General features: G+C 37.2%; 4 protein-coding genes across 4 annotated transcripts in view; 3 read left to right on the top strand and 1 right to left on the bottom strand.

The window, feature by feature from the left end:
• The window catches only part of LOC104814541 (probable indole-3-pyruvate monooxygenase YUCCA8), a 2,254-nt gene extending 849 nt beyond the window's left edge, over positions 1 to 1,405 (top strand). Inside the window, exons 2-4 of the mRNA XM_010542637.2 lie at positions 1 to 198; positions 301 to 672; positions 849 to 1,405. Coding sequence (XP_010540939.1) covers positions 1 to 198; positions 301 to 672; positions 849 to 1,079 — 801 coding nt within the window. The 3' untranslated portion in view covers positions 1,080 to 1,405. The remainder of the gene's footprint in view (positions 199 to 300; positions 673 to 848) is intronic.
• Positions 1,406 to 5,147: 3,742 nt separating this feature from the next.
• On the top strand, positions 5,148 to 7,353 carry LOC104814543 (monothiol glutaredoxin-S12, chloroplastic). Its single transcript, XM_010542639.1, has 5 exons — positions 5,148 to 5,458; positions 5,756 to 5,829; positions 6,462 to 6,536; positions 6,733 to 6,759; positions 7,144 to 7,353. The coding sequence occupies exons 1-5, from the start codon at positions 5,187 to 5,189 to the stop codon at positions 7,218 to 7,220; spliced, it is 525 nt and encodes a 174-aa protein (XP_010540941.1). The 5' UTR covers positions 5,148 to 5,186; the 3' UTR covers positions 7,221 to 7,353.
• On the bottom strand, positions 7,312 to 8,122 carry LOC104814542 (photosystem I reaction center subunit IV B, chloroplastic). Its single transcript, XM_010542638.2, is given in 4 exon segments — positions 7,312 to 7,623; positions 7,696 to 7,761; positions 7,882 to 8,058; positions 8,060 to 8,122. Coding segments are annotated over 4 exon segments (396 nt in total). The 5' UTR covers positions 8,108 to 8,122; the 3' UTR covers positions 7,312 to 7,518.
• A 902-nt stretch (positions 8,123 to 9,024) lies between these two features.
• LOC104814711 lies at positions 9,025 to 11,779 on the top strand. Its single transcript, XM_019202606.1, has 8 exons — positions 9,025 to 9,139; positions 9,248 to 9,334; positions 9,447 to 9,581; positions 9,691 to 9,765; positions 9,941 to 10,018; positions 10,143 to 10,248; positions 10,332 to 10,389; positions 10,471 to 11,779. The coding sequence occupies exons 1-8, from the start codon at positions 9,061 to 9,063 to the stop codon at positions 11,443 to 11,445; spliced, it is 1,593 nt and encodes a 530-aa protein (XP_019058151.1). The 5' UTR covers positions 9,025 to 9,060; the 3' UTR covers positions 11,446 to 11,779.
• The last annotated feature ends 1,566 nt before the right edge of the window (positions 11,780 to 13,345 follow it).

Here is a 13,345-nt window from a genome sequence, read left to right on the forward strand (position 1 = left end):
AATGCCGAGCGTGTTGTGCCCGAGATCGACGGATTGAACGAATTCTCCGGCGAGGTGATCCACGCCTGCGATTACAAGTCCGGCGAGAAGTTCGCCGGAAAGAGAGTGCTGGTCGTCGGATGCGGAAACTCCGGCATGGAAGTGTCTCTCGACCTCGCAAACCACTTCGCTGTTCCCTCCATGGTCGTTCGTAGCTCGGTAAGTGATAAAGTTTCGAACTTTTTCATCAATAATCGAGATTTTTGGATTTAATTTGGAGGATTAGTAAGACTGAACGAGCTGGGTTTTCTCTGTTAACAGGTTCACGTGTTACCCAGGGAGATCATGGGGAAATCAACGTTCCAGCTCGCGATGATGATGATGAAATGGCTTCCTCTGTGGCTCGTAGACAAGCTCTTGTTAATCTTGACATGGTTTGTGCTCGGGAACATCGAGAATTATGGTCTGAAAAGGCCTGAGATTGGTCCGATGGAGCTGAAGAACTTGAAAGGCAAAACTCCAGTGCTCGACATCGGAGCTCTGGAGAAGATCAGATCAGGGGAGATCAATGTGGTTCCAGGGATCAAACGGTTCAGCCGAAACCAAGTTGAGCTCATCAGTGGAGACAAACTCGGCATCGACTCAGTGGTTCTCGCCACTGGATACCGCAGCAACGTCCCGTCTTGGCTTCAGGTGAGAAAACAGTTGCACTTCGTATGAAATTTCAGATTTTGAAAACCGGGTTCGGATCGTCAAAGCGATTCCTAAACCGGGTCGGTCTTATTTTTTTCTTTTACCTACTAAACTAAAAAAATGGGCAAAATGAGCTGATGGCGTCTGCGTCTGCGTTTGCGTTTGCGTTTGAACAGGAAAGCGGGTTCTTTTCGAAGAATGGGTTTCCCAAAACGCAGGTTCCGAACTGCTGGAAAGGGGAGAGGGGACTGTACGCGGTGGGATTCACGAGGAGAGGGCTCTCAGGCGCGTCTGCAGACGCTGTCAGAATCGCACAAGACATTGGCTCTGTCTGGAAACTCGAAACCAAACAGCCCCAGAAACGCACCACGGCTTGTCACCGCCGCTGCATTTCTCAGCAATTCTAATTTCATTATTAAAAGAAAAAGGAAATAGAAAGAGATAGGATTAGGACAGAGACAGAGACAGAGAGCCCTCTCCTGCCTGAAGACCCAAACTGAAACTCTTGTGTGTGCGTGTGTTTATGTTTTTTCTGTAACCTCCTCCACTTGCTTTGGGCGTTTTGTTAAACCTGGGGGATGATGAGGCTTTTTCTTTTTTCTTTTTAAAATTTTAGGCTTTATATTAAATTTGTTCTTTTGTAGTTATTTGTTTCATCAAATCAAAATGCATACGCTCTTGCTTCCTTGAATGTAATCTCAAATTCGCAGATGAATACACACAATGTAATCAATCGCAAGTTTCTTAAGGATCTATAAGTAAGATACTCGAAAACATAACAAGCACGTTGAATGAAAGGTTATGAGACAATATGCATATGTATATGGTTTACAACCTACAATTGCAATGTAAATCATATGGTTTTCAAATTCATGTGATATATCAGGGATGTCAAACGGATTGATCCAGCCCGACCCGACCTGAGTCCACATTCGATGTGAAGGTTTCGGATGTGAGTTCATATTGGCTCGGATTTTTTCAGTTTTATAGAATTAAGTCCAACCCTATAGGGTTCGGATTCGGATTTGGACTGGATCAGATCGAACTAGTCTGATTAATTTCTTACTTGTATACATTGTTATTTTTATTGCATTTGTGTTTTTAAAAGTAAATCATGTTTTTGTATTGATTCGAAATCCGATTTGAATCTAGTCCAAATTGTGAATTTTTTTAAAATACAATTTTAAATCCAAACCCCGAAATTTTTCGGATTAGTTTGAAGCGGATTTCAAAATTCGGACCAAAATTGTCACCTCTACTAAAAAAATTAGCTTATGTATGCGTTTACTCTACTAATGTTTAATCTTAGAATGACCATACCTTACAAGTTTTTACGTCCCGATTTATTTATTTATTTTGGAATGTAAATGATATTATCGAAGAGTGATTTGTCTTTTTTTGAGTAAAGAACCGAGTAAATTAACTATCTAAATGATGGGTTTCCGATAAATGGAATAAGGGATTTCTATGATATAAAAAAAAGAATTATGAATGCTTATAATATCTTGGGTAGATATAGTTTAAACACTAATTGCAAATTTGCAAGGAGTTGATTTGAAATTCTACAATGTAACATCACATGCGGATATGTGTATATATATATATATATATGTGTGTAAAAATGTCCATTGAAAGATGACAAAATCATTTCAATATCTTGGGTTCGATTTTACTAGTTGGGAGGAATACAATAAATTATGTGATTAAAGACTGATTCTGAATATAGAGATTACGTGATGGTCCAATTAACTTCTTAGTTATAAAAAAAATGTGTGTATGTGAATGGGTATGAAAAAAGGGTTATACATCATTATCTCATTAAATATTAATAATAACCATTTTGATTGACCAAATTAAATGGTAGGATGGTCATGGGCTGATTGGGGTGGCACATGCACCTCATCAACAATTCATTTAAACAAACTTTTTTTTTAGTTTAATTTTAACTCAATTAGAAGGAAAAAAAACAGCCTTAACTCAAAATAACAAATAACAAAGAGCCTGAGAAAATAATTATGGAAAATATATGCGATGACATTGGCAAATCTGTTTTTAATTTTTGTGTGTCTAAAATCAGGTAGTAGCTTTATTGGGATGTGTGTGTGTGTGTGTGTGTAATGTATACAGAGAGAAAAAATTTGTAAAAAAAATATATCAAATACATAAAATAAATTTCAAAAATTGTTAAATAAATATACGTATTTTTAGCAGCGGAATCGAAGTATATGTAGCTAAATAAAAATACAATGTATTTAATTGGTATTACTACAGAATACTGTATTTATTTGGTATTTTTTAAAATTTATATACTCTTCTCATAATTTCATGATAATTTATGTCACATCATACATATATATATGAAAAAATGAGATCTTACAGTGTCACATCAAAGTATACGGGCAATGTCCTTTTCCCTCCCTCATTGTCCAATGTCCAAGGATCAAATCATCAGTCCAAAACCCGATTTCAACTACCACATTTAATATATTATTTTATATTTAAATTTTATCCAAACATGCATATTCATCATTTTTCTTGTGAAATTATACATTATTTTTTTTATGAAAGAAGATTATGTTATATCACATAACACATGTACAAAATCATAAACAGCCTAAGAAAGTCAATCACATAAGAAAAAACTCCCGAGATACTTAAATTCCATGTACCTATAATAATATCTACATATGGAAGAAGAGATCTGATTGGATGTGTGTATATGCGAATATATATATATATACACCACATGTAACATATATATATATATATATATGTGTGTGTGTGTGTGAAGGATCGGTTTCAAAAAGTCAGGAAGTAACAAGCAGCACCCCATGTTTTACAAGCTTATACATGTAGAGTTCGTAACTAAAAAACAAAAACAAAAATCGAATGATCGAATTCTATTACTTATTGAAATGTATTTTTTTCAGTCTATTAAATTTTATTTCGATACATATATTCTATATATATATATATGTTAAAATATTATATGTGATGGTCAAATTAAATATTGAATGTGAATGGCTTTGAACATATAGGTGACAAAGAGTAAATGTGTCACACATGGTGATGGTCGCAAGTGGCAAATCACCATTGTCAAAATCTATCATGTTCAAGGGCCCATATATATATATATATATATATATATATATATATATATATATATATATATATAAAAAAAAAAAAAATATTTAATCTTGATTTTCCCCTCTGAAATATAAGCTAGTATTATTAAAAAAATGTAGGATGTAGTTGAGTTATTTTTGCTTTGTAAACACGTGTTTATAAATAATAAAGATTCCATAAGTATATAAACAAAATGTAAAAAATATAGAAACTTCATTAATGACATCGTCATTAGAAAGAAATATATACATACATATATATATATATGTTTGAATAAACTATTCTAACTGTTTTTTTTTTTGTTGAAAAACAACAACACCTGAATATACGGAACCATGGATAATGATATCATTACACAAAGTAATAAATATTTTCAAAAGAACAGAAACCAAAGTCACTCCCACTTGCATCTAACTCTATGAGAATGTCTGAAAACACATTTAAGCAGCAACGTTCCATCTGCTCTCCTCAGCCCAATATATATATATATATATATATATATATATATATATAATACAAAAAAAAAGAAAAGAAAAAAGTGGGTTCAAATCTGCGTGCGGACGTAAGACATATAGAAGCAACAAAGATAATTTGGATGGTATAAATGAGAAATGAAATGGTTGGTGCCCCCATGACATGCCAACTAGTCCATCTCCCGACATGATCTTATCATGTACAACAATGTAGGATATAATTGTATACATGAAAAAAATAACCCTAGGTTCAACCTAATATCTATAGTTACAGTTATATCCTTATATTTCACTGTGAATTCCCAAACCTTATATTTATCATTATATATTGTAAAAATAACATTTAAATACATAAATTTTTACAAAAATTCCAAATACATATCTGAACTATAAAACATTCATATAAATATATAAACTTTTAAAAAATCCTATAAAAATACCTAAACTTTTAAAAAAAATTTAAATAAACTTAAAATCCATTAATGAGGTTAACTATTTTTATTTGAAAAATGTCTAAACTTTGAATTTATTTGAAATTTTTTCAAAAAGTATTGGTATTTATATAATTGTTTTTGAAAATTTTAGATATTTATATTGAACTTTACTAGTTTTAATATTTATTTGAGATTTTGATTAAAGTTTTGGTCTTTATATACTATTTTTATTTATATTATATACGGTATATATTAGGGGTGCACAACGAGAGGAAAGAAAGAAAAGCCCATCGTTCTTACCTGAAGGCCCAAACTTACAGAGAGAAAAGAAAAACTATTCAAACTTTTTCGTTAAAACAAAAAAGCCCATAAAGATTTAAGTCAGTAGCCCACAATCAATAAATATAAAATGAAAATTAAAAAGCAAGGGAAAATAGGGGAGGGAAGAAGAAGTACCACATGTCGGAGGAATCGCCTCGCCATGGCAGTCGCATCGAACCTCACGAATCTCCCATCCAAATCTCTATATCCGATTCGTTCGCTCTCTTCCGGTATCATAAACTCCTTCAGATTAGCCTTCGAGAGATGTCCAAAACCGACACCGATCGGGCGCACGTATCGGAGATCAACCGGATGTTCTGTTCGGGCCATATCCTCCTCTTCCTCGCCCTCATCTTCTTCGAGACTTGAGGAGACCGTAAAAACGACGGCGGCGGAGAACCCTGTCGTTGTATACTCCAAAACTTGGTGCTCGTGAGTTCACTTCTCATGACTTTTACTCCTCCATGACCAGTTTTTACTTCTTCATTTTTGCTGGTTTTCTAGGTTTCTCGATTTAAATTATGATAGTTTTGCTTAACTTGAGAACAGTTTCTGTTGTTGTTGTTGTTGTTTTTTGCAAATTTCTGGTGCTTTTGGAGAATGGGGTCGCATTTTTACCAGTTGTCCTTCAAACCTTCTTTTGGTGTTTTCAGGGTGATTTTGCGTTGTTGGAAGTATGGGTTTTTTTGACGCTTTTCGTATTTTTTTTTTGGTGCTGTGTTTGTGAAGGTACTCGTCTGAAGTGAAGTCATTGTTCAAGAGGCTTGGAGTTCAGCCACTGGTTATTGAACTGGATGAACTTGGTATCTTCACAATGCATCATTCTCTTGTAAAAGTTTTTCCCTTTACGACTTGGTTCGGTTTGCCAAATTCAGTCTGTTATGGTAAAAATGAGCATCTCTAGAACTAAGAAATCTCGGACAGAAAAGCTGGTCTGATGGAGATTTAGATCCAATGAAGCACTACTTGTTAGAAGTTTCTAATTGACCCTTTTTTTTTGTATTATGTCTTAGGACTGCTTTGGTCGAATTAGTTCATATGTTAGTACTGGAATCTTCTTCAAGGTTACTGTCTGCTTTTGCTTTTGGACTGCTAAGTTGCCTCAATGCGTGTTACGGGTTTCCTCGGGAAGGCTCTTGTTCCTTTTTGTTCTCCTCTTTACTTTTGGATTGGTTTTGTAATTTGTATGCAAAATAAAACTAGTTTTTGGCACAACAATCCTTTTCAGAACTTTGGACTTGAAACTAAATTTGGATCATTAGTTGCAGTTCCTAAGAATGTTTCAGTTTCTGGATCAATGAAAAGATGAGGGGGTAGTTCTTGTGTAGAGATACCATGTTAAGTCTTCGGGCAATTGGCTGAACCATCTCTCTTGCAATGTATCAGTCTGTAATGGTGAAGACTCCTGAATTTGTCGTTTTTTGTACAATTAAAGGTCCGCAAGGGCCACAACTGCAGAGGGTGCTAGAGAGACTCACTGGACAACACACTGTTCCGAATGTTTTCATTGGTAAGTGGTTCTTCAATCGTTTTCCTGAAACTTAAGAGCGATATAACGTTTGCAAACACGAAATTGAGAATATTAATGTTTGCTGTATTAAGTATTGCTTCCGATTCCGCTCATGAAATCTCCATTTGCATAGTAGAATTTATTTTATGGCACCAAAAGAATCTGATTGATCCTTCTACTTACTGTTCATGGCTAGGAGGGAAGCATATCGGCGGCTGTACAGGTACTTTGTTTCTCTTTATTTGACCTCGGTTTCTCGAGGAATTTCTACAGCAGGGAAACCTTTTTTGTGTCTTCTTTGCACGGTAACAATGGTTATATGCTCGGAAATCGGATCGGAATGCGAATGAAATGAAATACTAGTGTGGGGATAGAATTGCTCTGTTCTATTGCAGATCGTGCTTCATCATAGACTTATTTTTACAAAGCCCCCGTTTTTTCACCGTAAAGAACTGCACGAACCGATAAAAATCCATCCTTTTTCAGTATTTACTAGTGTGTGCATCTTGAATGGAGACAGTCAAATTCATTAGAATGAGTAACAGTATGGTTTTTCCTGTAAGTTCATTTGACATAAAAGTCTCTGCATCATGTTGCTTTTGGACAGATACACTGAAGCTGTACAGAAATGGTGAACTTGAATCAATGTTAGCTGAGGCCAATTCCAAAAGCCCTCAGAGCTAAAGAGTATGATATGACAAAAGCTCACTGTCTTCTTCTTGAAAATTCATATTTATGTTGTACGAACTCTGCAGTTACTCGAAGGGTTGTTGCATATATAATGTGGAGAATCTCAAGGCTACCCTTCTTATCCTCACTCATCTGCATCTTTTTATTGAATCAAACTCAACATTACAGATAGGACTATGGAATTTGTCAGATCATGATGGTCACAATGTCTGAGAGGAGAATAACCGGTAAGTTTCCCGGTATATTCAATTCGGTTAAGAGAGATTAAGCCGAAACCATGACCTTAAACTTCTTATTGTACTTCTTGGACCTCGTCCAAGGCGTAGTTGTTGGTCGAGACGTTGGCGTAGTTCACCTTCGGGAACCGGACCACCACCGGGTACCGGGTCTTCGGATCCTGCCCGTTTACACAACCCGGTTAACAAAACATGCTGTTGCGAGATCTGGACCGTCGGATCTTAGGTGTTACCTGATCAACGGCTACAACTGATCCGACGTTCTTGTACCAGTAGGATTCTTTCCTCGTAATCTTGACCTGCAAGTCCCAAACCTCAGCGTCCATGTTTAGTAGATAGAGAGATATGTTCATGTGTATGTATATGCACATGTTCATATGATTATAAATACTACTAATACGAATTTGAATGAGGTCGACCTTGGCGCCTCGCTTGGGGCCGATCGGAGGAGGCTTGGGCTTGGGAGAAGCTTCCGCCGCCGGAGCTGCCTCATCGGACGCCATGATGACGAGCCTCGATCCGGCGAAGCTCCTCCCCGGAAAGAGAGACATGGCGGCGCATGGCGGCGGCGCTCCCGAACGAACCGCCGGAGCCGGCGGCGTTGGCCATCAGAAGGAAACCGGAAGCTGCTGACGTCATCGCCATCTTCCGCTGCGGATTTCAGGGAATCTCTCGTGTTTTATTCGGGGACGAGATTGTGAGGGGGGAGTTAACGAATAGTTTCGTTTCAACTTGAAATCTGCCACGTGTTCATACATGTCGTTCGTTCAAGATAATGCGCTGACGTGGCCTTCATACGAGAGTTTCAAAATGCCATGTCAGCACATTATCTTAAAGGAGATGATGACAATTTATATTTTATGTAGTGCATAAATTGAAAGGAGATGCTGACCTGGTATAAATCTCATTTCATTTGAAAAGAATACTCCATTTGTAACGGGTTTTTTACTCAAATGAACCACTTGGGTCGCAGCTATTTCAGCGTACACTATCGAAAAAAACAATTTTTTTTTTCAATTTTAACCCACTTTTCGGTTGAAAAAGTTCGAAATACCATTTTCTTTTTATTTTTTACGACCTTATTACGACTAATATATAACTAATATACCATTAAAATAAGACAGATAATTTTTTTTGTCACATTTTTTAGAATCAATTGTAACTATATTTAGAATTAATTACGAAGTCGTAATAACGAAGTTGTTTTTGAACGGATAAATATCGTGTATTCATTAAGGGTAATTTTGTCTTTTCAAAAAAAAATTAATGTATTATGTTTTTCGTGGTGTACGCGTGAAATAGGTGCGACCAAGTGGGTCATTTGGGTAAAAAAACCTTTTGTAACAGAGCACTTCATTAATACAATTCCATATGTATGTATCTGTAGATGAAGCTTTATAGATGAGTAAATGTAAATGTGAGAAACTACTTCAGATAGTATTTTGGCGCCAAAATTCACTGCTCTCCTCTCTGTCAAACTGCCATGGACGCCTGAAGATCCTGGTGTTTCTTCCACCACCTTCAAGCAATCATTGCTTTTCTTTTTCTTCCGCTCAAGCAATGCACATTTCAACTGGATTCATCTGTAAAAATCCGTCATGAGAAGAGGGAATCACCGATCGAAGACCGGAGAAACCCTTGGGAACACCGATACTTCGTGTTATCGACCAGATTTAGGTCTTCTCCGCCTGCCTTCTTGATTGCTGCCAATTCGGGGTTGTTTTTTTCATAATTTCTAGACTTCGATTCTGAATTCATATCATATTTTCTTTCCTTTTTGTACAGATTCGAAACGAAGGAAAAGGGTGACTTTCGCCGGTGTTGATGACCAAAGTCCATCGAATGATAACCCAGAAGGTCACGCAGGAAGAAGTGAGTTCATTTCTCGCCGTTGCTCTTTACGTATTTCTCATTGGATATCGACCATTTTTACTTGTGCGGAGGAGGCTGTTCACTGTTTCACGCAATTTCCGTGATTTCGCAGCTGTTGAAGCCAAAACGTCGGAGTATGCGTTCTTCAAGAAACTAAAGTCAGATGCTAATCTTCGGTTTGGATCCAAATTGCATAACAATGTTGTTCAGAATTCGAAGATGTTCAAATCCAATGTCAGAACCCAAGGTGATATCAGAAGGATTTGGGTGTCCATTTAACCTCTTTTCGCGATTAAAGTGTTTTATTGGAACTGTTCTGGATCTTTTACTGCTATGGTGTAAAATGGCATATGCAGGAAGCAATGATAGAGACAAAGATGGACACAAGGGATTTAGCTTCTCCACGCCTGTTGGAACTGCCGGAGGCAGTGGTGCTGCTTTGATTTCTTTGTGTTGCTTATGATACCTTTGTTGGCTCTTCTCAGTATAAATGTGTCAGGATCTATGATATAGAACTTGAGAAGGATATATGTCTATATTACTCTCTAACGAGCATCTCTCGGCAGTGTGAAACTGTAACAAGCTGCTGTTTTTATATTACTTCAGAGAAAGACTTGAAGCAATCTTCTCCAGCGTTCAGGGATAAGAATTTGAGGCCAGGGGATAACAGCACAAGACATGGAGGTATGTTTTTAGTCTTCTCTTTCACAGATTTCTCTACTAAGAAGCCAATAAGAGAATGATAGATGATGCAGAGAACAGTAATTAACAGTGAAGAAACACAATCATGCTAGTTTTGAATTTCCAGGAATCGCTAATCCTACAGGAGATGTGTTTTCTATGAAGAGGAACAGACTTCTTCAGTGGGTGAGAGACATCTGGTTCCCTGATGCCACGGAACTTGGCTCAAGCGGGTCAGAGACTCATGGTTGTTGATTTACATCTTTTTATCTAAATATGTTTATCAATAATGCACTCAAAACAAGTACAATTTCAGGTGTGATTTAGTTCCTGTTCTCCTAACTCGGCTGTTTCCGGAAGCTGAGGATAAACACGTAAGCCTGGTTGAATCCCCAGGTTCATCATGTTCATAGCTTTTCTTGATAAGTTCTAAATGCATTGCAATTTCTTCTCAGATTTCTAAGATCCGCAGGAAGGAGAAGGCAGACAGTGTTGAAAAACCGAAGTTTCTTGATTCTGCTGGATCGAAATTTCTCAACAGGTCCCATAAATGCTATATGGAAGTTGAACAGAGGCCGCCACATACAGAGAATGGCAGATCCATCATTTGGCTGGGTTGGCCGGAAGCGAGCATTGCGCCTGCTCTGCAGTTTCCAACAGCTCATGGTCACAACAGTTTCAACCTGAGAGATCCCGAAGAGATTAGCTTTTCCATCTCATATCCTAAGGGTGGTTCATTCTATAGACCTCCATTCTTGAAACAGAAGTCATTGGTGTCATGTTCTGATGAAGGAAACCTGAGCTGTTATCCCATCTCAAGCCCCAGGTTCAGAAACTATAAGCTGCTTTCACCAATCTATCACAGAGAAGAAGATGGATACAACAGACATGGGAGATTGCCCCATGAGTTGGAGGAACCCACATTACTTCTTGAATGGGATCCATTGAGCAGGAGAAATACAGATGATTTGCCGCTTAGTTATCACACAAAGCTCATCACATTACCAAATGCGTCAACATCATCTGGGGATGATCATCCATGGCACTTTGATGATGCATCTCATGATTTGAGTACCAAGGAGCCATGCTCTTTACCTTTGATTCCTCATAATTCTGCAGACAGTTTCTTTTTCCCGATCACAAATCCAACCGGCCGTTTTGGGGAAGAACCTGGAAGGCCTGTTATTGGAGACGAAAATGCAGTCTCACGCATGAACCTACATACTGTTCATGGCATAAATAGTTCTAATGGTCTAACCAGAGACACTGGATATTATCATCAACTTCCCCACTCACAGGTGGAACATTACCCTTATGCTTATCAGACCATGTGCTTGCCATTTTCCAGCTCTGGAGATGCCTACATGTTGGAAGCTCCTAGAAGAACCGATGCTTTCAGGCCCCATGATTGGTCTCAGGGCTTGGATTGATTCACAGGAGAAGTACGGTCATCTCGTAACTTTGAACCTCAGGTGAACATATCTCCACCTGAGCTCGGTGCCCAAGGTACGCCAATTCTCACATTCACTTTGCGTTAGGAATATTTAGGAGCATTCTGAATGTGTGACTATAATTCACACATTCAAGTGCAGAAGGCATAACTTATGAAATCACTGAATACAATTTTCATCATCTTGCAAGCTCACACTATCCAAAAGAGATGTGATGGATCTTTTAGATGGTATGTGTCATGAGATCCAAAGGGTTTAGGACGAATGTGCAAGTAAAAACAGAATTTGATAGGCTTAGAAACGTGGGACCAAAGGTTCTCTTGCAGTTAAACCTGGAACTAAGGCCCCATTAGAAAGGAGATAAGATTCAATTAGTGTAGAATCTAGAAGCTGCTCGGTAAGTGGCGATGCAAACAGAAGATAGGGTACACATTACACCACATACAGGATCTAGAATATGGGTACGCTTCATCCAAAGAGATTGATGAAAAAAAGGATCTCCATCAGTGAAGATCTATGTGTGTTTTTCTTTTTTGTTGAAGGGATGCCAATATTGTCAACTGGGTTTCTCATATGGCCACGCTTACTGATTCACTGGCAGTACTTTCCTCTTTGGTCTCTTATTGGTGAATTTCAGAGCAAGCTGAGGACATATGGTTGGTCCTTTGACGATTGATAACAACCCCACATGAAATGAAACAAAATAATGCCATGAATTTGTTCATTGATATCTTTTGTTTTCTATCTTTTTTTTTTCAGGTGTATAAGGGCAAACAGAATACACTACAAATGCACAGATTCCTCAATCAGAATCCACAGGTTTCCTCAACTAAATCTATATTCCTCTCTGTTTTCCTTTTTTTTTTCGTATGGTGTTTTGATTTCCTGAAAAGTGATAATTACCCTCTCTTAATCTACATAGAGGGGGAAACGTGCGTTTCTACTCTTGCACACACATCTCTACGTATATATATATATATATATATATATATATATATATTAGACCTGAAGTCTAGATTTTATGTTTTTGTTCCTATACTTTTAAATCAAGCAAATTGAGAACAACGACAAGACATTTCTCCCTACTTGTTAATAACAGAAAATTTAGCTAATATTTGGTTTAGGACTACGCATTTCCATATAGAGTTTACAACTGATAGCAATTAACCAATTAGTTGCGCAATCATTTTCATATTATTTATGAATTCATTGTCACGGAATCAGTGTTTAAACTGCAATTTATAGTAAAACACGATTTCAATTCGTCATATTTTTCTTGTAATCTTTGTTATTTGTATATTTTTTTTAATACTATTTTCTCCTATTCTGATATTCTTTAGTAGGTGACAGTGTGACACTAGTGGCCAAAATCACGGATTAAAATTATTTCCTGTTGTCTTCATAGATTAAGATTTAAGACAGCAACAATCGCAATAATAAAAATACATAGAAATCTCAGTTGAAATATTTAATTGAAGTGCCTAAAAGAAATAGGAGCTGCCAACACAACAGGCTTGTCCGTCCCCCAACTCGTGAGGGACTCGTGCACGAACGCTGTCCGTGGCCCCCACCCCGCCACGTCATCTCATCTCCTCCTCTGCTTACGTCGTCTTTTTAAACTTTTTAGCAATCTTCGAAATAATCGAAGAGCTATAACCACACTAACCAACCTCCGCATTTGACTGACGGTTGAATTATTGTCGATATACATTCATAGCTTGGATTCAATTTATTTGAATCTTTCGAATGTGCATTGGTTAGGATGTCTGAAATTTTCATGGTTGATAAATTCTTTTTCTTTTTTCGATATTGATAAAAGTTTATATTCTATATTAAAGTTTGTGGAGTTGTACATGTGGGCTGCTTTGTTTGGTCTGTG

This window comes from Tarenaya hassleriana, unplaced genomic scaffold, assembly GCF_000463585.1.
Source record: "Tarenaya hassleriana unplaced genomic scaffold, ASM46358v1 Cleome21, whole genome shotgun sequence".
In the NCBI taxonomy this organism is placed as follows: Eukaryota; Viridiplantae; Streptophyta; class Magnoliopsida; order Brassicales; family Cleomaceae; genus Tarenaya; species Tarenaya hassleriana.

Bases quoted from the DNA above. Each gene is read 5' to 3' on its own strand.
- LOC104814543 (XM_010542639.1), top strand. From the start codon at position 5,187: ATGGCAGTCGCATCGAACCTCACGAATCTCCCATCCAAATCTCTATAT. The intron at 5,830-6,461 runs GTATCTTCACAA...GTACAATTAAAG, and splicing joins TATTGAACTGGATGAACTTG to GTCCGCAAGGGCCACAACTG. The intron at 6,760-7,143 runs GTACTTTGTTTC...GCTTTTGGACAG, and splicing joins GCATATCGGCGGCTGTACAG to ATACACTGAAGCTGTACAGA.
- LOC104814711 (XM_019202606.1), top strand. From the start codon at position 9,061: ATGAGAAGAGGGAATCACCGATCGAAGACCGGAGAAACCCTTGGGAAC. The intron at 9,766-9,940 runs GTGCTGCTTTGA...ATATTACTTCAG, and splicing joins TGGAACTGCCGGAGGCAGTG to AGAAAGACTTGAAGCAATCT. The intron at 10,390-10,470 runs GTAAGCCTGGTT...ATTTCTTCTCAG, and splicing joins CGGAAGCTGAGGATAAACAC to ATTTCTAAGATCCGCAGGAA.